General features: G+C 55.4%; 1 protein-coding gene across 1 annotated transcript in view; it reads right to left on the bottom strand.

The window, feature by feature from the left end:
* The window catches only part of HDAC4 (histone deacetylase 4), a 277,804-nt gene that overhangs the window by 73,182 nt on the left and 178,943 nt on the right, over window positions 1–25,679 (bottom strand). The window contains exons 4-5 of the mRNA XM_040638418.1: window positions 18,934–19,178; window positions 2,068–2,218 (exon numbers count right to left, since the gene is read on the bottom strand). Coding sequence (XP_040494352.1) covers window positions 2,068–2,218; window positions 18,934–19,178 — 396 coding nt within the window. The remainder of the gene's footprint in view (window positions 1–2,067; window positions 2,219–18,933; window positions 19,179–25,679) is intronic.

The following is a 25,679-nucleotide window of genomic DNA, read 5'->3' as shown; positions in this document are numbered from 1 at the left end:
CTCTTTGAAGGAGAACGTGTGCACAAACGGCACTGCGGGCGGCACAGATGGGCGGGGCTGGTCCCGACTCCGGCGAGAGGACACCGACGGGTCAGGCCGCACCGGGAGCGGGACCCACGTGCCGCACAGGCGCCATCAGGCACGGGAAGCAGAGCAGCGCGGCCGAAGGCGTGGGTAACACGGAGCACCGACAGAGGGCCCGGGGCCAGGACGTGAACGGAACCACCCAAGTCAAGGAAAAGGGCGACGGTCCACCACAAAAATGAGGAAGAGGCTTGAACAGGCAGGCACTTGACACGACACACAAACGTGCTGAGCCTCGTCGGTAACCAGACCACGCGTGCGGCCGAGGCGAGTGGGGTGAGCGCTCACTCAGAGTGGCTGACAGCAACAAGGGCTGGCGGGGACGCGAGCAGTGGGCGCTGCCCTGCACCGCTGGGACAGTGCTTTCTAAACTGCTGGGCCTCACGTAGGAAAAGTGGACACGTGCACTCCCTAAACTTCAGCTCTAGCCACTTCACACCCGCCCGTCCGCACCAGGGGACGTGTCCAGGGACACGCGTACCGGCATCGCCCATCACAGCTCTGGTTAGGAAACGCAAACCTACTAACCACAGGATGGATGAACAGCGTGGTAGGCCCAGGAGTGGGGCAGCAGGCAGCGACCAAAATCAGCGAGCTCTTGCTACACAGGACGAGGACACACTCCACACGTGTGACGTTGAGCGAGAGAAGCAAAACACAAAAGCCTACAGATTAATGAGTCCACCTACAGAAACCTCAAAGCAGGCCAGACTGCTCTTGGGTATGAGGTGCCGGGGAGGGGTAACTTTGGGAAGGAGGGAGGGGCAGGGTCCGGAGGGCACGGCGGCCCAGATGCTGCTCCTGTCGTGGTCCGGGAGCTTTACTGAAGGCGAGCTTGTGAACAGCTCCCCGTACACTGGAGGGTGTGTACTTTTTCTCTACGTATTTCGTACATCAATATGAAAGACTGTTAAATAATTTCGAATAACAGACTTTACAAGAACACTTTAATACATCGCATGCTGTTGTACGTGTGTAGATTAAAATCTCAACAATGGGCTGTTAAGATGGTTTCTCTAGATGGCTAAGCATTTTCAGTCGTTGAAGATAATGGATGTCTGAGGTCCACGTGTGTCACTGAAGTATGCAAGAACCACTAGTTTTGCTCACAAGCCCTGAAAGACTCAATCACCCTACAGTCCTCACACCAAAACTCGATACAGGAGAGAAATGCACTTCTTGGCTTACACTCAGGATCACCAGGAATCACAAAAGTTCAGCCCAGCACCGATGTTTTGGGTGGAAATGAACAGAGTGGGAATGTGATGCCCATTCACTGTCCCGTCTAGGTCCTGGGTGTGTCACGGAGAACATGCTGTCCAAGGAGAGGACAAGTGCCTTCAGCCTCAGTCTGCAGGGACGCAGCCCGTGTGGACGACACACGAGGCCCCCAAACACTGGTCCTTGCTGAGCCCACCAGAGGTGCTCTTGACGCAGTGGCTAGCTCATGGGAGGGTGCTGTGGCTCCTCCCCCAGGGACACAGGAAACTGCCCCCATAATCTTCCAAAGGGAGAACAGCACATAGAATCATCTCCTTTCCTGGAAGATAACAGACCACACTGGTCTTCAGACACCCAAGCACAGCCACTCGAGAAAGCAAACGGTAGGGTCAAGAGAGCAAATGTGAAAATAGGCAGTCGGCCACCGGTCCCCGCTCAGCCCCTGGGGTTACGCCACAAGCTAGGCCTGGCTCAAGGGGCTCACAAAATGCGTGCAAGAGAAAAGAACTCTGAAACCTTTTAGGACTGAGCTCACAGGTGACACCCACTTTGCACCTGCTGGGCGTGCTTCACAACGCCAAAGAAGCCAGAGGCCGCGCTGCCCACCCCAAAGGAAGATAGGGATGCAGCCGACTGGCCAAGGCCCAAAGCCGCGGGTGACATGGCGAGCCATGCCCAGGGTGGGGCCCAGAGCAGGAGAGCCGGGGGAAGAGCCGCCCCCAAGGGCCCGGGAGCCCACCCGCACTGTCCGCGCACACTTACTCTCCTTGCCTTTCTCCTTGTTCTTCAGCTGCTGCAGCTTCTGCTCCCGGTGCTGCTTCTCCAGCTCCTGCTCCTGGCGGTGCCTCTCGAGCTTCCGCTGGTGCTCCAGCAGCTCCTGCTGGTGCTTCATGGCCAGCAGCTCCTGCTGTTGCTGCGAGCGGGGAATGAGCAGACAGACACGGTCAGAGTCGCGCTCCCAACGGGACCGACAGACACATACAAGACAATCAGCCGAGGGCCAGGCGTCTCCACGCAGGTGTCGCCCCGGAGCGGGGCTGTCCTCTGCACGGCCAACACCCCTGACCCGGGGACCCCGACTCGAGGACCTCGGCTCTGCCCAACCTGCACACGGAAGTACAGCTGCGCGAAGCCCTGCATGGCTGCCGACTTTCTAAGTGGTAAAAACGAAAACAACCACCACGGAGCTGCCAGGAGAAAATACACATGAAGATCGAGGCGATCTCCTGAGTTGGGACTGGTGCTTGGAGAGCGACACAGCACAGCGGGACGTGACACGGCTGCCCTGGAAAACTGGGAAAACCTCCTCACCACGCCAGATACACGTCTGCCCCAGGAGCCAGCAACCCTGTCCTCGGCCGTGGGGACACGTCTGCACGCAGGCCTGGATGAGAAGGGCACAGTGGCCAACCATGCGCCCGTTCGCTGGAAAGCCACCCAGCAACGAGAGAGATCCACGAGAAACACAGACAGGCTGTCAACAAGGATTCCCCATCCATGAAGTTCTGGCGGGAGACGCCCGGGGACACGGTGGCTAAGCCACAGGCTGCATCCGTGCCCGGCCTGAAGCGCCGCGAGCACACACCCCCTTTCCTTGTTGCTATGGGTCCTGTTTCCGTAGCCCCTCCTGGGCGGGCAGCTGTCCTGCTCCCTGTGTGGGATGGGGCAGCACTGACAGACCCAGCAGCCCCGGAACTTTCTAGCAAGGAAGTCTAACAAGTGCATTCTCCCAGATCCAAGCCATCAAATGTCTAAGATGGGGACAGACCAGCACCTCCCTCTGGCTGTTCCCAGGGACTATGGTGCCCACCCAAGGGACCAGCCAGGGATGTCGTGGCACGCGGAGGCCAGCGGGCCCGGCCTGGAGCACGAGGCTTGGTGACAGAAAGGCAGAGGAAGGGGAACACGGAGTGAGCAGGACTGGGGCATGGCCTGCGAGGCAGGACGCGCACCCCTCGCATCTCTAGCTGCTCTGTGAGGAAGGCACTGTACTCTCAGAACAGAGGGTTACAATGGAAGGAAACGGGACAGGCTCCTGTGAAGAGCAAATTTCGGGGGCTAGGGGTACAGGCAGGGTGACCAGGATGGAGTGAGGCCTACAGGACTTTGTCCCCAGCACCGCTGCCCAGGCCCCCGCGACGTGCTGCAGGGTCAGAGGGCAGGGGAGCAGGGAGGTCATCCAGCTTTCTGCTCCACTGTCCCTACACCCAAGAAAAGTCATCAACAGGGAGGCATGTGAACCAGCCCTAGGAGTGAGCGTGTGTGTGAGTGCGTGATGGGGCTACCCGCTCTGTGGGCACCATGCTCACGGGGACGTCTGGCTGCCCCGGGGAACAGGCACTGTGTATCCTGGGACACCGGACTCCTGCTGGTCCCTTAGCAGCCAGCTCCATGCTCCTATGCGTGCTGTGTGCCCCCTGCCAGCTCTGGGGGGTGGGCATGGGGAGCCGCCTTGCTGCCGGGGGAGGGCCGAGCACTTTGCCACCAGAGGCTACAGGGAAGGAGGGAGAGGTGGCACCACTGGGGGCCCCGGCCGGCTTCCTGGGCCCCATTTCCCACGATGCCATCGCCACAGTATACAAATTACCCAGTTTCTGTTACCAATCAGAGCAACTCATAAATTAAGAAAACAGATTTCGGTTTGCTTAGAGCTCTTTTCTGTGAAGACATCATATGTCACCCACCATGTCTGTGACTTCTGTGAGATTCAAAACACATTACACCAAAAATGTTAAAGAAAAAGAACATCATTCTAGAAATTTATAAAATGAAAGTTCTCACTCATTCTCCAAATGAAGCCTACAACCCTGGAGTGGGAGCATGTGTGCTCGTCAATAAAAAGGACACTGGCCAGAACCTCAGACGAAGCTGGCGGTAAGAACTGATGAGCAAAAGGAACAAACCGCCAACTTATAAACAGGGAATGTGCGTGCACGAAGCGGGTGCGGGATGCCTGGCCCATGACCACAGAGGCCAAGGTGCCGGCCACACCTTCGCTCTCTGCCCTGCCTCCAGACAGACACATGCCCCAGCGACCCTGGCCAGCCAGCCTCCCTGCCTCCTGGCCTCCTGGCCCTGCTGCTGGGGAAGTGGCCTCATGGCCGAGCCCCACAGGACTCAGAGCCAGGGCAGGACACATCAGCGGGGCCTGGAGCTCGAGCCAGGCCTGTCTGGTCACACAGAGCAGAGTCCCAGTGATTGGGTGGTATTTCTCACTGCAGGGGACCCACAAACATCCCCCCTTCTACAAAGGGAAAAGGGACTCATTTCCAGCCAGGAACACAGGGATAGACTAGCAGACAGATAGGTGTAGCTCGGTCCAAAACCAGTGCAGGAGGGAGGAGGAAGGGGAGAGGTGCCTGGACCCCACGCAACAGTGTGCCCTTCCCTTGGGAGACGCTGCCCCCGGCAGGCAGGCAGGACCCGGGTGTGAGGAGGGAGGGCTGGGAGCTAGTCAGGCTGCAATGTGTGAGGGGAGGGCCGTGAGGAAGGGGCCCTGGCTCAGGGTCCACCCATGGGGTCCGTGGACACCGAGTCACTTTTCAGAGCTTTCCTACGAAAAAACATCACATTGCGAACAGGCACCTTACATGAACTGGAGACAGTGAAACTATCAGAAGCGAGCCAGCACTTCCCAGCCGTTGCTTCCAGGGGATTTGTGGGTGGCGCTAGGAGGAACCCACAGGGCTTGGGAGAAGGGATCCTGCCTGAGGGCCGCACAGCTGCGTGCACAGGTAAAGGCATCCCCCCCCCCCCGCCCCAGCTGCAGCGGGCCACGGCCAGCCGCTGGGGGGCTCCGAGGCGTCTCACAGCCCAGAGGGCAGCCCAGCGCAGCTCCAGCCGAGAAACCCGCACAACAGTATCTCCGGTATCTTGAACAATAGATCTTATAATCAAGTACGCCCCCTCTCCCGGTATCACCCACAACCCCAAGCTGCCCACACACGGCCCTGGGTTCCCTTCCAACTGCTCAGTATTCATTTAATGCGCAAATGAGGAACAGGCAGAAATTCACTGACTATAGTCTCAAAATATTTACTTTTCAGCCAGAATCTAGAAGGAAAGCGAGACCTTTCCGTTATTGTTACAAAAACACTGAAACCACCACCACCAGATACTGGTGATTAAAATTCACAGGACGATCAAACTCCCAGAAAAACAATACTGTCGCGGAGTTTCCATGAAGTAGCAATTACAAGTAACGACTTGATTCCCCCAAAATGCCCACAGCTACCCTGCAGGTCTCCATCTCGCTGCGTTCAGAGAGGCGCTGCGTTATCAGAGGAAGGGGGCAGCAACCTATAGGAAGCCCCTAAACCAAAGGCCCTGGGAACAAGTCAGATGGAGGCACCTGTCACCCATGCTGTCAACACACACATCAGGGCCATCCCCGGATCTGGTGACACAGCGACTCTCTAGGGGAAGAGGCACAAGGCGAGGAGCGCTGCTCACTTCCCTGTACCCGCTCCCCACGCAGCAGGCGGCCCTGAGTGAGGGCTCCGTGCCCTCCCTCCCCGGGGAAGGGACAAATGTGCCCCACGAGTGCAGCCTCCAAGCTGTGAAAAACAGGACTCGGAGAGATGCCCATTTTTACGCCGGGTAAAGTGCACTCCGTCATTTACAACCGGGACCTCGCCAACAGAGGTGAGGTTCAGACTGTTCTACGGGCAGGCAAGTGCTGAGGTGTTTTTCTGCAGACTGGAACTATTCTGAGGAATTTAAAGTAAGATGTCCACCACCTGATTTTTCCAAAGAAAAAACCAGTAACAGATGCCATGACTCAAAGCAGAGTTTAATACTGAATTTCTGTTTAAGCCAACACTGAGCTCAGGATAAAAAATTAGATCCCGAGAATTCACTTTCTTTGACTCTGATTTTGGAGTTTAATAACCACACAGAAGTGGAAACCCAAGCAAATTTTTACGTTTAAAGATGAACTGAAACACAGCCCTGCTCCCCTGAAAGACAGAATAGGGACAAGTCCTCACGTGGCGCCCAGCCCAGGAAAGTGCTTCCGGGCCCCAGTGAGCCGGCTCCTGACCTGCTCAGAGCATCGCTCTCCTCACGGCCAGTCGTCCTCACGGCCAGTGACGATGCCCGGCCCACGCACTGGTGAACCAGCTTCCAGGAAAGCGTGTTAATACCACCTCGGTCCATTAACACGGGCACGGCTCACAGTGCTGCTCAGAAGCCAATCTCCCTGGGCCCGCAGTTCTGCGAAACACTTACTGCTGACGCCGTGGCCATTTAAGAAGCCACGTTCGTTGGTCCCCAAAGTGCCCCGCATCACAGGCACTCTGCAGCAGCTGTGGCCATACACTGTCTCAGCCCATCAGGGGGACCGAGGGCCACATGCACACCAGGGTGAGGGGACAGGCCCCAAGGCCATACATAGCCCACTCAGGGTCCCAAGGATGTCACCTGGCCTCACACACGGGGACGCCCACAGGGGCCAAGGGCACCGAGAATTAGCAGTGGGCTTCTTTTTAAAGTCGAAGGTATCTTCCTGATTTTAAATGTACATGTACACTCCAGTGGCTGATGTGGAAAGAAGCACGATAAGGAAAACTGCCCCAACCCGACCTCTCAGAAGATACGGACTGGATGTCTAGGGGTCCCATCAGCCCAGTTACACCACTAAATCCTGGCTTTAGACAAAAACTAACCAACTATGCGCATTTTCCCATCTCCCTGATGATAACTGGCCTAGATTTTAACCACTCAGGGTCCAACATGCTTTTTGCCAGTCTGCCCCTGCTGTGATGCTGGGCATGCAGAAATGATGAGTCCCGGGGCCCGCGGTGAAGGGGGCATGCGGGGACCCACCAGCCAGCCTCAGCTGCGCACCTGCTCCCGGGGCTCACTTCCTGGCACGCAGCAAGGCCCCTGGCCACAAAGGATGGCTGCCTCCCACTTCTGTTTCTCTTCCTCCTCTGCTAGCAGCCCAGGCTGGGGAGATGCCATACCTAAACCCAGGACAATGGGGCCAGGCGGAAGGAAGAGCTGACCAGGCTTCACAGATGGATGGCTGGTGCCCGGGGCTGGGCCCCCCGTGCTCATGTCCACACAAGGCCAGCGTGGGCCTGTTCTTCTCCCTAAGCAAGTCCCATGGGCCTTTCTCACAGACGGATGCCTTTGAAAGGAAGGGGGCAGCGAGGGTGCAGGCCAGCCTGTCCCCAAGGCCTGGTGTCTGCCATCACTAAACAGAAGGAGAGACAGACAGACACGAGTAACTGCCCTTGCCACCTACTTCCCTGGGTAACTTGGAAAAGGTTAAACCAAAAATAAAACACAGGCTTTAAGTGCATCCTTCAACACTGTAAAAGCCTGGCATGGTCAGTGCTCACGGAGAAGCCCACTATGATGTGCCGGACCGCAAGGAGCGAGCCCGTCTCCATCTCGCACCGGAACCAGAGGCTCCGCAGGCAGCGTGTCCTGTGACTTTGGTCGAGATGCTCCAGGGGCCTCTCGCACATCCTCTCACTCACTTTCCAGATGAGCACAGGGCAGGCCCTGTGACCCTCACTGGCAGGAACACACAGTGGGTTCGAGAGGAACATAAATAGGGAGTCTCCTCGCAATGTGGGGGCTGCTGCTGGCCTCCGGGAACACGTGCTGTCTGGCTGTGGGTTTTACTGCGCATTTGGGACTGAACTGTTGTTACCCACGGGGTCCTCAGAAACGGGGCCATTTCCATCTTTAGCTCACTGGGTTTCCTGGTTCAAATCAAAAGGGCACGTTCAGGAAGTTCAAAAGCATTCTCCCCTCTCGCCTCATGGCACAACCAGCCGTGGCCCAAAGCTCCCACCCACAGCTAGACACTCAGATGTCACAGACACAAACAGCATCGGCCTTCGACACGACAGTCCCTCTGAGGAAGGTCCGCATCACAGGCGCCCAGCACCAGGGCACAGGCCAGGCCCACTGTGGGCCCCAGAGGCTGTGGGGTGAGGAGGAACGGTGAGGAGAAGGGGGTGCAGAGGCAGAGGGGGGCAGTGAGGGCAGGGCCAGTGCAAGTCTAGCTGGCCTGCACACCTTCCGCCCTCACCCATCAAGTCTCCGTTGCTGGAACTCTGGGCTCTCTGTCAAGGCTCAGCCATAGAAGCACTTTGTCATGAGACTTGCATCTGGTCCCACTGGTGGCAATCCTGGCTCCTTCCCGATGGGGCCTCCACCCCAACACACTTCCCGTGAGGGCTCCAGGCTGTGTAAAGCCTCCACCCGTGTCTGGCCCCTTTCGCCCTTTGCTGCTGCAGACTTGCATCCTAGGCCATGGCAGGCAAGGGAGCCTGGGAGGGTCACGACCCGACCCAAGGCAGTGTGTTGAGGAGCGAGAGCCCAGAGAGGGGAGGTGATGAGAGCACGCTGCAAGTCTCTTCTGTGCAGCACAGGACAAGGTTTTCTCTGTAGCACATAAACTGCTCCCGCTGCCCCCTTTGGAAATACACAGAAAGTTCTGGCACACTCTAGAAGGCATAATTACAGGTGATGTTTTATAGAGGCTGATCGTGTTATGTGCCACAAAGGCCTGGCAGCAAAGGAAAAGCAGGGCCCAGCATGGGGCTGCAGTGTCAGCAACGGCCTCGGGGCAGCGCGTCAAGCAAGGCCATCCACCTGCCTGTAATGACCGCCTAGAAACCAAAGCGGCTGGTTTGGAAGCGGTTCCTTCCGTCAGCACACTGACTGGGTGCAGGCAGGTTCAGTGATGACGCAGGACTTTGGGTGGTACACAGCGCCAGCTTTCCCAGTAACCCGGCTTGCAACAACCCGTTAACCGTTGCCTCAGGTGACCTGGAACCCCGGGGCCTGGGGCAATGTCTCTTCAGCCATCTGGGACAGGTAATAACGAGAGCAAACCTCACAGCTGGGCTCCTGGTGCCATAAAACCAGGTTTCCTTCCAATTTGATCCTTCTCTCTGCAGGGAGAAGACACACTCTCAACTAAATAACTCGTAGGACTCTAGCCTACCCGTGGAGACAGCACAAATCACACTCAGATTTCATATCTATCCACACACACATAAAAGTTCGGCCTTGCTAGTAAGAAAGGACATGCAAATTCAAACAAGTGTGGGGACGGTTTGTATTTTTCACCTATTACTGGAACTACCCTCTGAGGCCCGGAATCGAGAGGCCTCTGAATGCACCTCTGGAGGAAGCGCAGGTGTCCCCCTCTCCTTTTCAGAAGTTTGTGTTACATCACTTTGCTTTTACGAAAGACCTACATTAGTACCTATTTTCAGAAGAAACCTGAAGGGGATTTTCACCTTTATGAGAAAAGGTGAAAAGAACAAGTATGTGGGAAGTGTTGGCTCTGTAGCGAGCCATTGCAGGGGCAGCGTGCACCCCGAGCGGCAGGAGCACCCCCCCCCCAAACCTATCTTGGCATCTTGGTGTCCAGCCACCAGAGCTCCGAGCTGTGTCTGTGAGCATCTGGGCTTCATCTCGATTGATTTTTGCACACTGGTTGGCAATATGCGTCCTAAGTACCAGAAAAGCCTAACAGGTGATTTTCTAGATCTGGGAACACTCCAGAAGGTCTCCATGTAAATTAGCGGTGATTGCTTCTTTGCTTTACACCATTTTGGCTCTCGAAAGTTTTCGTCGTACAGGTATGTATCAGGGCCAGCGTGCCCCAGGTGTGTGCTGGGGGGATCAGGCTTACATGGAGCATTACTCATACTCATTAGACCCTCTCAACACACAAAGGTTTACATGTTCCCTCCTCATACTCTTCCCAGGGGCATGAAGGGCAAAATGCAGGCGAGAAGCTTCCAGAAGCATGGAGTGCCACTAGCAGCTGCCCATTTGCAAGACCTGCTATCAGCTGGTCCTGGGTACTCTTGAGCCCAGATCACTTGGAAAGCAGAACAATGACTCCACCCGGGATAGAGGGGTCCTGGCCAACACCCCCTTCCATCTGTTACCCAGGCTCTCCTCAGGCTGGGGACAGACTTTGCGTCCCCCACAGCACTTGCACCCTGTTCTGTCTGTTGGGAGGTCTGGACGCAGTTCACTGCTCCAGCTCACTCTGCTTTTCTTGTTAGAAACGCAACAGAATGACTGATGGTTAAGTCAGAGGTCAGTTACTTCTGGGTTCATATTTAACCATCAGTTCACTTATCAAGACCCATCCCTAAAGGTCCATATTCTTAGAAAAGCCCAAGGACAGATTGCTGCTCACTGTCCTGAACACCCACAAACATTAGGGAATTAAATAGAGCTCACTCTATTTCCCCACATCAGCGACATCATCCAACAGGTGGTACGTAATAGTCCTACAAGAGAGTGGTCCTGACTTGTATCCATTTGACTGGTTTTTGTTCGGCTACTTTATGTACATAGGTAAAATCAGCTCAGTAACTAAGAAGACAGTCTGAGTTTGGGGGGTCCCCAGTGCCAGTGAGGGGCTGGCCACAGGGAAACACAGTGGCGAGGTACCCCACGGCTCTAGACACTTGTGTCCCACACTTGTGCCCAGGTGTCTGCTCGGAAGCACATCAGGGGTGCACACACAGGGTCTGAACACAGAGCCACATGGCAATGACCTCACCTGCAGGAACTCATCATTAGTTCCGGACACATATCGTATGGTGCCACTTATATGAGGCGCCTGGAAGAGTCCAATTCAGGGGCTAGAAGGGTGGCTCCCAGGCTGGGGGGAGGGGGGCGGGCAGTCAGTGTTTCATGGGGACAGGGTTTCTGTCTGGGGAGGTAAGAAAGTTCTGGGGATGGAAGGTGCTGAGAGCTGCACGACAGGGTGGGCATACTTAACGCCACCAAACAGCAACTCAAAGATGGATAAAATGGTAAATTTCACACTATCGTATATTTTCCTGTAATACAAACGTGAGCCAGGCTTAGCGGTTCCTCTAAGAGTTAGACAGAGAGCTGCCATGTAACTTGGCCATCCCGAAACCAGGTATCTCCAAAGAAGAACTCAACGCAGATACTCTGGCAGAAGTGCGTGCACAGACGCTCGCCCCGGCAGACTCACCACCACCAGAAAGTGCCAACAGCCCAACTGCCAGTCCACGGGTGGATACACAGACTGAGGAGTGGCCACGCCGGATAGCATTCGGCCCTAAAAAGAAAGGACGCGCGGACACAGCTACAACACAGATGAGCCTTGAGAGTCTCGCGCTGAGGGAAAGAAGCCAGAGACGAAGAGCCCAACGCGGCAGGACTCCGCGTACGCGGCCCACCCAGCGCGGGCAAGCTCAGACCCAGAAAGGAGACCGGTGTGGCCGGGGCCGGGGGAACAGGGAGTGTCTGCCTAATGAATGCACGGTTTCTTCTTGGGGTGATGGCAATACTCTGGAACTACAGCGTGGTGCTGGTTGTACAATACTGTCAATGTACTAAACTGCACACTTTAAAATGGTAAAGCATAAATTTTGTTGTGTGAATTTTACCACAGTAAAAAAAGGAATGAGGAAAAAACTAAGTGTTTTCCATAAAAGAGAAGGAAAAAAAACTGAACAAATGTTTCGTATAGGGCAATGTCCATCCCCCCACGGGCACTGCTGCCACCTGCTCTGCTCTCGGACGTGCTCACGGAGCCCGTACAGAAGCACTGGGACAGTGAGTGGGAATGAAGCACAGAAGCCTCGGTCCCTGCTACGCGCTCCATCCTGCCCGACCAGCATCAGGAGAGCGTCCCGAATCGGCAAAGGAAGTGAGGGGCCATTTCAATCATTTAGAAGAACCCGTGGCTCGCGAAGAAGGGCAGGTCCAGTAGATACCTATTTGATTACACACAGAACGAACAGCCAAATGACAGCATCCGATGGACATTGAAATGGTCCCTTGAACTTCTCAAGACTACTCACAGACCAAAAAGAAAGAACACGACGATAGAAAAACAGCAAAGCAAATGATAATTAGCAGCAAAAAATGAAAACAGTCAATAAACATATAGAAATATGGTTACCTACAATTGAGGAAATACACACAGGACGTGAGACAGAATGGAAACTGAATGTGAAGAAGGGCCACCAATACGTGAGAGTGCTGGGGCTGAGTCGTGGCGCTGTGCCCCTGGGAGGCGCAGTCCCTGCACGGGTGCTCCCTCCCCACTGCTGGGAGAGGGAGGACTGGCGGGAGCCTGGAGGGGGGCGGTGCGCCACCCTCTGGGACAGGTCGCTGAGTGCCGCCTGTCCTGGTTCCTGCTGCTTTCCTATCTTGCCTATGGAATCAGCAAGGGGCGTTGGGGGGGCGGGTGAAAGACAGAGCTAGACCAACAGACACACGCTCACTCAGGACGAGCACGGGGTGTAGGGGAACACATGGCATTAGGGGAGCACTTACCTGGGGTTGGCAGTTTCATATCACTCTGTGGACGAGTGCGTGATACACGCACGAGGATGCTAAAAACATGCGAGAAACTGGAAACGACCTTAACGGTCAAGTACTCAAGTGTTTTTGGTTATTTAAATTCATTATGGTTCATTGTGAGGCTACAGTAAACTGTTAAAATCATATTTTTGAAGTATGCAATGATAGAGATGTTAACAATAAATAAAACACACGTCAGAGTACGATCCCAATCCCACAGAAGTCCACACACACGCACATGGCTTACACACTAGATGACAGGGACTCACTTCCAACATAAGAGCTTCCCTAGCTCCCAGCACTGGAGTAACATTTTCCTCTTTGTCATCTCCAATTATTCAATAATTAACGGTAACGACATTTACGATCACAGAGAGATTTTTTACGTGCAAACATTCCTTGTGAAAACGGCGGTTTCCGGACGCCGACACAGGCCTTGCTTCTCTCCCACACAGGATGCAGGGGTCCTGGGGCCCAGGCCTGCCTCTCCTCCTAGGGACACTGGGGCCTCCTGGGGTGCAGCGGGTTTGCCCCTCGACAGGCCGCACAGGAAGGTCTGCGGGGACAACTCTGTAAGGGACCCCTAAAGAGGAGGTCAGTGTCCAGGCAAACGTGGCATTCCCCCCACTCGCCTCTGAAGACCACGAACAGGGACAGAAAAGAATGTTTTTGAAAAGAGATACAAATCCACAGGAACAAGAGTGCAGAAAGGGCTGGACAGCAGGTTTCTAGGAGGCATTCTGTAAGCTGCAGAGCACGTGGGTGAAGAAAGGGCCCCTGACGCACGAGGCCGTGGCTGCCACCGGGGAACCAAGATGACAGTCACTCTGGTGGCGCCCGTGTCAGTGGCAACCCCCACTCTACTAGTGCTCACCACGTTCCGTCAGTGAGGCCGAGTGCTGACAAGTTCCCAATACAAAAATAAATTCGTGAACAATGAAAAAAAAATACATTTATAAAAATATCACTGCCCATGGATGGAGGTGAAGGAGACACATGCCTGAACCCAGAATCACGGCCAAGACGGTGACTCTGGCTGGTGCTGGGAGTTTCCAGTGTCCAGGCCCACAGCCCTGTCCCCTCCTCCTCTTCACGGTGCTCCTGACTCAAGTCAGTGAGTGCCATCCCGGTGCCCAGTCCCCTCCGAACCTGGCTGGGGTGTGCTCCTGGAGAAGACTACTGCACTTCGAGCCCCCATTTGTTGCATGCCCCTCAACGTCCATTGCCTTGGGTATATTTCCATATGAATTCTCACTCTGGCCTCAAGACCTGCCTTGGCCAGCGGGCAACGGCCATCTATGATTTGAACTTCTGCTTAAACATACTTGCCCTCCTGTGAGCTTGGAACTCTGAAACCGGCAGATAGCCCAATAGCCCCTACCTGCCTGTCCCCCCACCAGACCAGAGCGTGAGGTCATTCCAGGTCAGCCAGCCACCAGCTGGCCAAAGCTGATCACAGGAGTGTGAGAGAACCCACATCTGCGGAACAGCTCAAACAACCCAGCAAACGAAACAACTGCTGTGCTAAGCGCCATGTCAGGGCCGTTTGTTACACAGTCAACTGACGGCCGTCTTCGCGGTCCCTCTGAGATGGCGGCTGTCATTCCTCAAGCAGGAGGGGCCTTGTGCCGGCTTACAGGGTGCAACTATTGTCCTTTTTGCATTAAATGAATGCTTACATCAGAGATCCTGCCCTAACGACGTACCACATTAAGATTTCAGATACCTTAAAACATAAAAATCACGTTATCTCATCCTTACACTTAAAAACAGCGTGTGTGCAGCACAAGACCTACAGGACCGGGAGACTGCACGTGACCACCGGTGTTCGTCCGCAGGGAGAAGCACTTGCAGGCTTCCAGACTGCAGGATGGGATCTGCATCGGGAACACAGGAACCAAGCCAGCGCGAGAGGAGGAAGAGCCAAGAGCTGAACCGAAGGGCACGGAGTGACTGTGTGGTGTGTGTAAGCAGTACGCAGCCATGGACACAAGAATGGAGAGCCCGAAGAGTTCTTTCATCGGAGAGCAGCCTAAGTACTTGGAAGCGCCCGAAGTGGCGGTGTCTGCAGGTGCCTGAGGGATGGAGGGGAGGAGAGGCACGTCTTTCCTGCAAGGGGACTCACCGCATGGGATCTCTCCTGGAAGGGCAAAGCTGGCCATGTGGAGACAGGGAGCACAGACCAGAACAGACCTCAGGCCTGGGATCCTGGCGGGAGGCAGGGGTGGGCAGGCTCCATTACTTAATGTTATACTATTTTTTTATTTGAAACATTAGAAACATATTTCTTTGATAACATTTTTAAAAATTAAAAATAACACAACTAACCGCCAAAGTGGTAAATCTAGTTAATAGTCTTTTAATCATGTATGCAACTCCAGATGATGAAATAGTTAACGATTTTCTGGGCGCACACACTCACCGCCCCCAAACTCACGCTCTCCTCTGCCTCCGGGATGCTGCTCCCCTGGGACCCTCTTGTGCAGAGACCTGACTGTCCAGGACAGAAGGGGACAAGGTGCCCAAATCAGCCACGACCAGCAAAGAAACAGCATCAGGGACAAGTGCGACATTGAGCACTGAAACTTACAAAAGATCTTATTTACCTGAAGTTAGCAATTTAAGTTATAGTTTAAAAACTATTCCCTTTTTAATTATAAAATCCTACGCAAATTCACTGATGATTTAATGACACAAATCAGACTGTATTTTCAAGAAATCTGACAAACACCACTGCCAAATGTCACCCACAATATGAAGGCTTATGAGGAGAGTTTCAATCATCCAAACAGAAGCCAACTGACGTAATGACACAATCAGAGAGGTCAGACGGCTTTTAGGATCTCCATTTTACATGAAAAAATAAAACAAATGTGGGCGTCTGGGTGGCTCAGTCGGTGAAGCGTCTGCCTTTGGCTCAGGTCACGATCCCAGGGTTCTGGGATCAAGTCCTGTTTCAGGCTCCCTGCCCAGTGGGGAGTCTGCTTCTCCCTCTGCCTCTCCCCCAACTTGTTCTCCCCCACAAAAAAAAAAAATAAATAAAATCTTAAAAAAAAATAAAACAGATGATTAAAAATGCAGAGAACAGGTAAACTTGAGATTCTTCCTGAAATTTTGAGAACCAGGCCTTAGAGCTACATCTGTGAGAGCCACAACTGTGGAGCCATGCCTGTGGGGGAGGCACATCTGTGAGAGCCACATCTATAGGGAAGCCAAATTGGTGCAGGGGCCACATCTGTAGGGGTGTCACGTCTGTGGAAGGGGACAAATCTGCGGGGGGCCCACATTTGTGAGAGCCATATCTGTGGGGGTCACATCTGTGAGAGCCATGTCTCGGGGGGGCACCATCTGTGGGGGCCACATTTGTGAGAGCCACATCTGTGGGGGGGCCCACATCTGTGAGGGGAGCCCATATCTGTGGAGGGCACATCTGTGAGGGGGCCACGTTTGTGAGAGCCATGTCTGTGGGGGAGCCCACAACTGTGGGGTGGCCCACATCTGTGGGGGCCACATTTGTGAAAGCCACATCTCTGGGGGGCGCCCACGTCTGTGGGGGGGCCCGCATCTGTGAGGGGACCACATGTGTGAGAGCCACATCTCTGGGGGGGCCCACATCTGTGGGGGGCCACATCTGTGAAGGGGCCACATTTGTGAGAGCCATGTCTGTGGGGGGGCCTGCATCTGTGGGGGGGCCCGCATCTGTGAGGGGTCCACATTTGTGAGAGCCACATTTGTGGGGGTCCACATCTGTGGGGGGTCAATACTGTGAATGCCATGTCTGTAGGGGGGTACCATCTGTGGTGGCCACATTTGTGAGAGCCACGTGTAGGGGCGCCATCTCTGTGAGAGCCACATCTGTGGGGCTCCCAACACCTCTGAGAGCATCGGCCCTGTGGGTGAGGGGAGCTCTCGGGGGACCCTGGCACGAGGAGCAACCCGACAGCCAGGTGCTCCCTGCACAGCGATGTGGGACCTGCTCGAGAGCTTGCCGGTGCTGAGGTGAGGACTCAGGAAGGAGACTCTTCCATCTCCAAAGAAGTGACATCAAGTCCTAAATCCCCAGGTGGGGACACAGACAGGGGGTCAGGGAGGCCAACCCACCCCAGGCAGAGGCCCTGGGCAGGTGGGAAACCTGGCCTTGCCCTCAGGCAGCGGCACCAACCCCTCTCAAGGGTCTTCATGGCTCTTGCTTCCTTGTCGACCCAATGACCCCTCTCATTCACAGGACTTACTTATGTCACAATTTCTCCTTTTCTAGTCAAAGCTACCAGTTCACTTGGCACATATATCTTTCTCAAGTCCCAGGCGGCACAGAGGGGCCACCACCGCCAGTTCGGGTACGGTCTTCTGGCTGCATGCTGTGTACAGGGCAGAACGCAGCTCCCGAGTTCTTTCCCCATCCAGGTGCCAGGCTGGGCCTGCAGGGCAGCCAGGGACAGACGCGAGGCCGTGCGTGGGTGGGGCTGCACAGTGTGGCACCAGGGTGGGGGGCACACTGGGATAAAGGACCTCCAAGGGCACATGGGGCCCTGGCCGTGGCAGGGGGTGTGGCCTGGGCTGGGCGGGCGGGCCATGTATGCTGGGTGCAGGAGAGCCAGGAGTCTGTTCTCGGGGCTCACAGACAGGGGAGGCCACAGCCTCACAGACAAAGTGAAACAGGCAGCCTGCTGAGGGCTCTTCTCAGTCACTGAAAAGCCTACAGATCGAGGCCACTACACGGGCTATAGGTGGTCACCAGGAAGAATGCCAGCAACCCGTGACTTCTGGTTGGCGAGCGACCATCTCCCGAGACCAATCAGACAGACTTCTCTCTGAGCTCCAGACACCAGGGGCACAGGGCTGCGCCCCACCAAGTGCACCCGGGATGGGGCCCACGGCAGGACGTAGCCTGGCCACCACACAGAACAGCAGCCACCAGCAGGCCCACGTGTTGGGTAAAGGAAGGCCACGGCACCTGCTCCTGTGGACCCCTCTGCTGCCCGCTGCTCCACCGCAAACCCAAGGGCACTTGTTAAAAAGCAATGCCTCACTATGGCTGGTGGTGGGCCTGTGTGCACGGAGGCCAGTGCCGCCTCTGACACGGGGCCCCCGGGCTGCTGGGAATTCTACCGTCAAAACGACACAGCATGGACTTCCAGCAGCTCAGGGAACCATCCCCGCCTTGGCTTGTCCTACGCCCACCTGAGGCGGCGGCCAGGTCAGGGTGAAAGCAGCAAAGGCAGCGATAGCAGACCCAAACCTACAAACACTAAAGCAGCGGTCAGAAGTCCCACCTCGGGCACTCGGGCTGTTCGCTGTGGGGGGCTCTGTTGGTGACAGAGGCCTAAGCCTCCTGCCCGTGACCATGTGAGTGAGCCTGGAAGTGGGTCCCGCAGTCCTGACCGTGGCCTCATGAGGGACCCAGAATTGCGGCCACCAGCTCAGGAGACCCTCGTTCAGACCCTGGAAACTATGAGATAACTTATGTTTTTGTTTTGTTTTAAATGGCTGAATTTGGGGTATTTCATTACACAGTAACAGATTACTTCTACGACCTGGGTTTTCTGCTTTGTTTTAGGGTGGCTACTGGAGAATGTAACATTACCTTTGGCCTTTTAATCTGCCCGCCTGTATCATGGGATGGTGTTGCTCTTCGTGGTTCTAAATACAGTGGAGCACATCCCACTCCCAGGCGGTCTGTCAACAACGTAATACAACTTTGCTACCTGTCCCCAACACATGGTTCTTTCCAACACATTTAATTTTAACCCTGGGGTCAGACTGAGCATACAAAGACTAAACACCAAAAGAAGATCTGTAGTTTCTTATTAAATTTAAATGCAAAAAAATACTAATATCTTTTTCCAACTATAAGGGATCAATGAGAAAAACTAAGAAAAGACAAGTCCCAAGAAGAAAATAAAAATGCTTTGTAAATACAGCACCCAGAGGCGATGACTGCTAATATTCTAGTCTTCCTTCTCGCTGGTCATTTGTCTATTTGGGGACACAGCTTGTATTTTTGGATGAAGGTAGATAACAAGCACATGCCCTCTTTTAAGTCCGCTCCTGCACCAGTGACTTTCCCACGATGCGCCACACGCGCCACAAGTTACCCAACCAGCGTGCTGCCGCTGGACTCGCGGGTGCCTGGCAGTTTGGTCTCGGCACGGCGAGCGGCACCCTGTGTGTCATCGTGGGGTCACGGCCGGTTGCCAGGAGCACGCCTTGGCAGCAGCCCTCTGGAGCCGCAGGGAACCTGGCGTCTGGAAGGCTCCTGCAGGTGCGCAGCGGCCCCGCCAAGCGACTTACTTTTATGTGCTCGTGCAGCTGGGCCTCGTGCTGCCGGGAGAGCTGCTCGTGCTGCCTTTGGAACTCGGCGATGAGGATCTGCCTCTGGAGCTGCTGCTTCTGCTTGAGGGCCAGCAGCTCCTGCTGCAGCTGCTGCTCCCGGAGGGTGGGCTCCGCCACGGGCAGCGCAAACTGGTGGTCCAGGCGGAGGTCCATGGGCACCGCCGGGGGAGCGACCTGCAGAGGCAGCGCGGAGGCCACATCCGCTGCGGGAGAGAGCACAGCACAGAAGCGCCGGTCACTGCAGCGGCACGGTGTCCCCAGGCCGCTGCCCCCGCCCTCCCCCACGCCACCGACCCCCGTCCGGGGGTGCCGCACGCTCGAGCACAGGTGACACTCGGGACGCCTCTTCCCCCTCTCTCGCCGGACAGGCTCACAACGCAGGACCCGGGGGGTGTCTGAGGCCTTCCTCTCCTCAAGTGCAAAGACCGCAACACTGAGGGGCAGGTCAGAGCAGGATACACCCCGGCACAGACGCACGGCCCGGCCTGCCCTCCACCACGAGAGGCCCCGACGCGGGCCCCGCGGCTGTCCTGACGTCATTTCTGAAAGTCAACAGAGAGAAAGAAAGAACATGGCTCTAAGGAGAGCTGAGCGCCAGCGAGGGGAGAGGCGGACTGGCCTGTGCTTTTCTTCAGCTTTCTCACGAAGCTACTAAGGACTGTGTGCAGCAGCCACAGGACAGCGTGTGCCCTGAAGTGGTCCAGCTAGACGTTTCCATGGAGAATGTGTTTACCGAGCGCAGCCAATCGCCGCTGCCCCGGCTCGCACGCACAAGCACATTCGGCAGGCTCCGGGCTTCTCTGCTGCCCAGAGAAATGGATTTTCTTCCCAGGACCACTGTGCTGCCGAAAAAAAGCTCAAGTGATTTTGATTAGAAACAGAAGCTAAATCAATCTTAATGCTTACAAATCGATACCCAGTTACAGCGAGGAAAAGCATGCAGAAAGTCTGAAATCACGGCTGTCACAGAAGAGGCTGCCGTGCGTGCTCCTTTCACAGCGGCTCCACGTTTGCACGCACAGCCGTGCACGAAGGCCCTGCCCGTGAGCGCTGCCCAGAGACGCCGCTACAGTGCTCCTCAGACTCGCGACGAACAGCCCCTTGGGCTCTCCTCACAAAATTCCCTCAAGAGTGGCCGTGGTAGCCCAGCACCTGTGCTCCGCAGCACACTGCTGCACACAGGCCCACGAGCCCCCCCTCCCTTCCAGAAAGCTCCCCCACAACCTGCTCTGGGCCCACTTCTTCAAGTGACACACACCAGACCGGGGCTCTGGGACAGGAGACTGAGGCCTCAGGTTCTGAAGAGCCCAGCACTCAGGTGGGAGACCAAACCCAACAGACACAGGCCACCAAGGACCTGTTCCTTGCCGTCAGGGCCCCTCTGCCCGCACCCTCTGAAGGTCGGGCCACGTTATGCACCTGACCTTGTTCCAGCGTCTCCCGACCAGATGCCCTGGCCACACGGCCCTCCAGTCTCAGCCATCACCCAGTTCCTTGGGAAATCTGTGCTCTGCGGCCTCAAAGCCTAGATGTTCTAGTAAAATGGCCCATAAGTGGAATCTCCCCTCAGGACAGAACATTTCTGTGGTCATGGCCCAGGTAGCGGGTGCCACGCTGGCCATTCTGATGAGGCAGGGCTGGGAAGCCCTGGGTCCAATCACCTGGCCTCTCTGAGCCCCAGTGTCCTGGACAAACACAGGGTCATCATGGAGCCTGCAAGGCAAAGCTCATAGACAGAGTCCAGCACTGCCCGGGATGGGTCCTGGGTCCTCAGGCTCCTTGACAAAATCACAGTCTTTCCCACCCCCAGGACCGGAAGCCTCTCCAGCTGCTGTGCTGGCCTGGAGCTCCCCGAAGCCAGCAGGGCCAGGCTGACAGAGGCCCCAGGGCCTGGAGCAGCTTTCCTTTGAGGGCCGCCTCACCCTGGACCACATGACACAGAGGGAAGAGGCAGAACCAGCCAGAGGGTGGTAGGAAAATACTCCAGATCTGACCATCTTAAGAAAGTATCTGATTCTCCTGTTCTTTGAGCCCTAACAAGGCCAGGATAGATGCCGGTGGGCTGCTTGTCTTCCGTTTCTTCTCCAATCAGTGAAACGCAACCCCCCAACTGTTTATGTGTATTTCTAACGGAGTCTCAGGCTTGATAGATCAAGAGGGTTTTATTTGCTATTTACGCGAGATAAATCGACACAAATAAACTGTTTTCATGAACAGGACCAGGGAGCTGCAGCATCCCACTCAGCCCACCGCACGTGAGCTGGTAAAGACTGGATTTTGTTAATTTCTCTCCTTGATTATTTTTAGTATGAAAGAGAGAAAAACAGGAAAACCATATAAACAGCACCGGTCTTATAAAACCTCAATATTTCCCCCACTTGCTTCTGACTTCTTTTAAGGAATAAACAGGAGGGCAGCTCAGTGAGCAAACCCAGAGAAAAGGAAGCAGGACTCAGCTTCTTACAGGAGTTCAGCTCGTGCTCTTCTTTCCCAAAGGGATCTATTACCCCTTGTCCACAAGTGTGACAGGGCCAGACACCTCCTAAAACATCATGACCGTGGCAGCTAGCAGGCTTCTCACCCTGTGCGTCCACAGAGCAGTAGGAGGCGGTTCCCAGGGCCCTGCTGCGTGCCTGCCCGCCTCGCAGACGCAGGCGAGCTACAGGGCAGGCCTCCCCCGCTTAGCCGGCCTCTGCTTTCTGAGCACAAGCGTGACTGTGTTTCTGGGTTACACACACCACACGGGCGCTGCGCCACGCAGCCTGCGACCGCTGGAGGGAGAACACGCGACTCCACCCGCACCAGTGAGAACGGCCCCCGATCCCTCCCACTCTGCTTGCCTGGTTGAGCTGCCACGTTTCCGCTTTAGGACGGAGCCACGGAGAGGGAACGACGTAAGCGCGCTGCCCTGCACCTGGCAAGCTGCATCGCTTCGTCTGCCCCAGGGCGGGGTGGGGCGGGTGAGACCCCCGTGCAAGACGGGCCAAGATGAGGAAGATCTTCTTTCTAACAAGGCCATCCCTGACATGCTGGCCAGAAGCCCCAGCTGCTGCTCACTCTGGCTTCTCCTCTCCTCATTCTAATTGTTCACAAAGGGGGTCAGGGACCACCTGATGCTGAACATAAAACACCCTTTAAGGGATCCTTTTTGTTAACTTCAAAAATATGATAGGCCGAACTTTTCTCCAGACAGGTGCCTTTGCTGAGGAGGCGTGTGGGGCCCGCTCTGTGCCGGGCGTGGGGCCGTTCCCAGGCCAGCCTGTAGCAGGCCCACAGTGAGAAAGCAGAGCAGAGACGGCTGCGGGCCGGCGACAGGGCTGGGGAAGGGTCCACACAGGGGCTGTGTCTCCATGAGCCACAAGGCAGGGCGTGAGCGAGGGCCTAGGGGTCAGGGCGTACCTGGACAGTTGTGGGGACACAGGTTGAGCAAATCCGAGGACAGGGCTGGGCAGTGGGCCGTGCTGGGACAGGCTGGGCCGCAGAGGGGCCGGCAGCGGGGTGCTGGCCACGGGGAAGCACAGGTGGCAGGGAGGGCGCTGCTGGCAGAAGCAGCCTCGGGTGGCGGGACAGGCTGTGCCCAAGGTCCCTTCTCAGTAAGGGGGCAGCGTGGGGGGCGCATCCCCACCACATCCAAGCTGAAGTTCACTCTGTTTCCTCAAACGTTTCCCAGATTCTTTGGAGTCTGGAATCATGGGGAATATTGCAGGGAAACACTCCCTGGCGGCTTCCGCTAGTCCTTCCGCAGGAAGCTAGAGGATTGTGGGGCAGCAAGAGGCCCGCAGATGATGTGAAGGGGGCGTTCGCGAGGCATGGAGGGTGAACAGCCGGGGCACGCGCTGACATCAAGAGGATGGCATGCTGTCCTCACTGTGACATGTCTGCTATATTCCCCAGTTATCAGAAAGGGAGGGTGTACTGCCTCAGTTTACCATTCTGAGGTCGCACCTAAAACTTCACTCTTCTGCTAAAGAACGTGAAAAGCAGAGCAGACAGAACGGACAGCTAGTCATGACCCACGCTGGCTACGCCATAGCTGGCTCCTGCCATTTCCCTCCATCGGAAAACAATAGTGTGCTTACAGGTAGACACGAAAGCGAACACCAGACCTGCCACGGGACAAGAAGACCCTCACGAGGCCTCCTGAGAAATGCCACCTCCTCCTGGCGCACGACAGTCAGGCGGCCAGGGGACAGGGGAGGCGGCCGGAGCAGAGCTGTCCCCAGGCCCGCCCCGCATGCCAACTCGAGGGATCACGGCCACAATCCCCATTCATCCCAGTCACTGGCGGGTGCGTCAAACAGGACTCGTACTATTTCTGTATCAAAACGTATTTGAAATGCCATGAGTTCTCAACAGAAGCTGCTAGTGCTTCTGACCCAAAGCGCCCTGAAGGAAACAATACAACCTTCTCTACTTAAAGAATGCGGCATCAAAACAAAAAAGCCTGTATTCTCATGAATATTTTATGTGGACTAGAAAATTGCTTTTATAGGTTGTGCCTTGAGAAACATATTAATACAATCAGACTCATGACGTTAGTAAAAGCACAAAGACTATATTCAGCGTTTCAATACAGAACGGCAAGCCTGTGCTGTGAATTACAAGTTCCCAATCAGAAACAGAAAAAATCTGTTAGTCTCTCTGTTTTTAAATAAATGACCATAAAAAAGGACACTGTAATTTTCCATTACATGGGTCAGGTCCTCTTTCCTTAGCGCCACTTCATGCCACCGTATAGACATGAAATAAAGACAAGCACTATTCTCTAGAAAACGCGGCCAAAGTTTAGGGTCTGTTCAAGTAAAGAATGACTCATTCACATCTAGGGGAAAAGAACAGCTATTTCAACTATGTAACTATGGTCTCCTCTTACTCTGACATTCTGTCCACGTGTGAAGGGGGAAGGGCTGGAGATGGGGTGAGGGGGGGACAGAGGGAGGGGGCGTTTTGGGAATGTGTAACTTATTTCAAGTGTTTTCAGTGTTTTACCTTGGCCCACATCACGCACGCTGAAGAACACAGCCGCCAGGGGAGAGCGAGAGTGATGAGCTGAAGACAGCCACACCCATCGCCTCAGGAAGAATCAGACAATCGCCCCCAAATTGCATGCCTGCCCCTGGCCCCAACAGCATTCTGGCTTTGCCGAGTACCCCCTGCTTTTCTTTATGGTTATACTATCCACACGTGTGTCCCAAACACCTCTTCTTTCGCTGGCAGTCGTGAGCACAAGAGAGTGACAAAGGCTCCCAGGAAGAGAGAAAACTCTCGAGTCTAGCCTGCCTGCAGCGTCTAGAACAGTTGGCAAGAGCGAGCTCTGTCTGGGGCGAGGTCACGAGTGGCCCCCGGGAAGCCACGGGCTACCCCCATTGTGGCAGCTGTTAGGGCAGTCTCATGGGCCAGAACTGTCCCAAATTCCTGCTTCTACGGTCACTGTGGCCGGCCTCCAGTCCTCACATCTGAGCCACCAAGAAGGCCCCATAGAGAAGGCGTGTGCTCAGGTGAGTGAGGTCGTAGGGCAGGGCATGGAGCAGGACAACATGGCCCAGACAGCTCAGCACCGAAGAAGAGTCTGGGCAGGCTCAGCGGCTGCTGTCCACGGCCGGGGGTGGGGGAACAGTACAGGGTGCAGGCGCCTGCCCCAGAAGCGAAGAGTTCCTGTCCGGCCAGGCGGCCCGGGTCTCCTGCACAGCCGCCACCACAGGGCCAGCCTCCTCATCCTCCAGGGCGTTCCCTGTCTCTGTCCCAGCCCGCTTCCCTCCTGGCTCTTCCTCTTATTCTGCAGGAGCTCCGGCCCCAACCGCGTCTTCAAGAGAAGGCATGAGGAGATAGAGCCTGCTTGTTCTCATTTTCCCCTCAATGTACCACTAACTTCGGCTGCGCACAGAATTCTAGCTTGAGAACATTTCCTTCAGGATCATAAAAGCACTGCTCTACTGTCTTCTTGTTCCCAAGATTGTGACTGAAGACTGTAAAGCCATTCTAATTCTAGATCCTTCGATGGGATGTGATTTTTCTCTCTGGATGTTTGTGAGGTCTTCTCCTTGTCCCCCGAGTTCCGAAAGTGTGCCATCACCCAGCTCGGGGAGGATCTTCTCCAGCCAGTGTGGGGCGCTTGGCTTCTGCCCTCCCACTGGAACAGCCTTGACTTACTCTGTTGATTTCCCTTCTCCACTCTGCTTCCAAAACGCTTAGATTTGGTAAATCTCCTCAAACGACCCTCCAGTTTTCTCTTCCATTTTCTCCTACCTTCCTCTTCTTTGTCTTGTGCTCAACATTATGACCCTTCCTTAAATGGATATTCTAACCTTGTCACTGGGCTTCCCCTAACTTCTGCTATGATGTTTAGCAGACGACTCACAGGGCCATGTTCAGAGAACAAGGACCCCTGAATATCCAATCTTACAAGCCATCCTGTTCTGACCCTGTGGACAAGTCAGCTTTTCTGGGCTCTGAGGACTGTCTGCCTCGCTTTTATCTTCCCGGCCACCGGGATACGCCCTGCGTAGGAGCGGAGGCACAGACCCTCGCCGGAAGCAGCCAGCAGGGCTCAGGGCTGAGCCTCACCGGAGGATGCGTGGGGCTGGCACTCACTCGGACTCCCACCTGTAAGACTTTCCGCATCGGCCGGCCGTATTTCCCCGGGGGGGAGCCTTCCTGTCTCGGCATGGAGGGTGAAAGCGAGGCCTTCGGGGTACGGAGTGAGG

This window comes from Ursus maritimus, unplaced genomic scaffold, assembly GCF_017311325.1.
Source record: "Ursus maritimus isolate PB19 unplaced genomic scaffold, ASM1731132v1 scaffold_1, whole genome shotgun sequence".
Taxonomy (NCBI): Eukaryota; Metazoa; Chordata; class Mammalia; order Carnivora; family Ursidae; genus Ursus; species Ursus maritimus.
The sequence above is the reverse complement of the archived record's forward strand: the minus strand, read 5'-3'. Positions and strand labels throughout refer to the sequence as shown.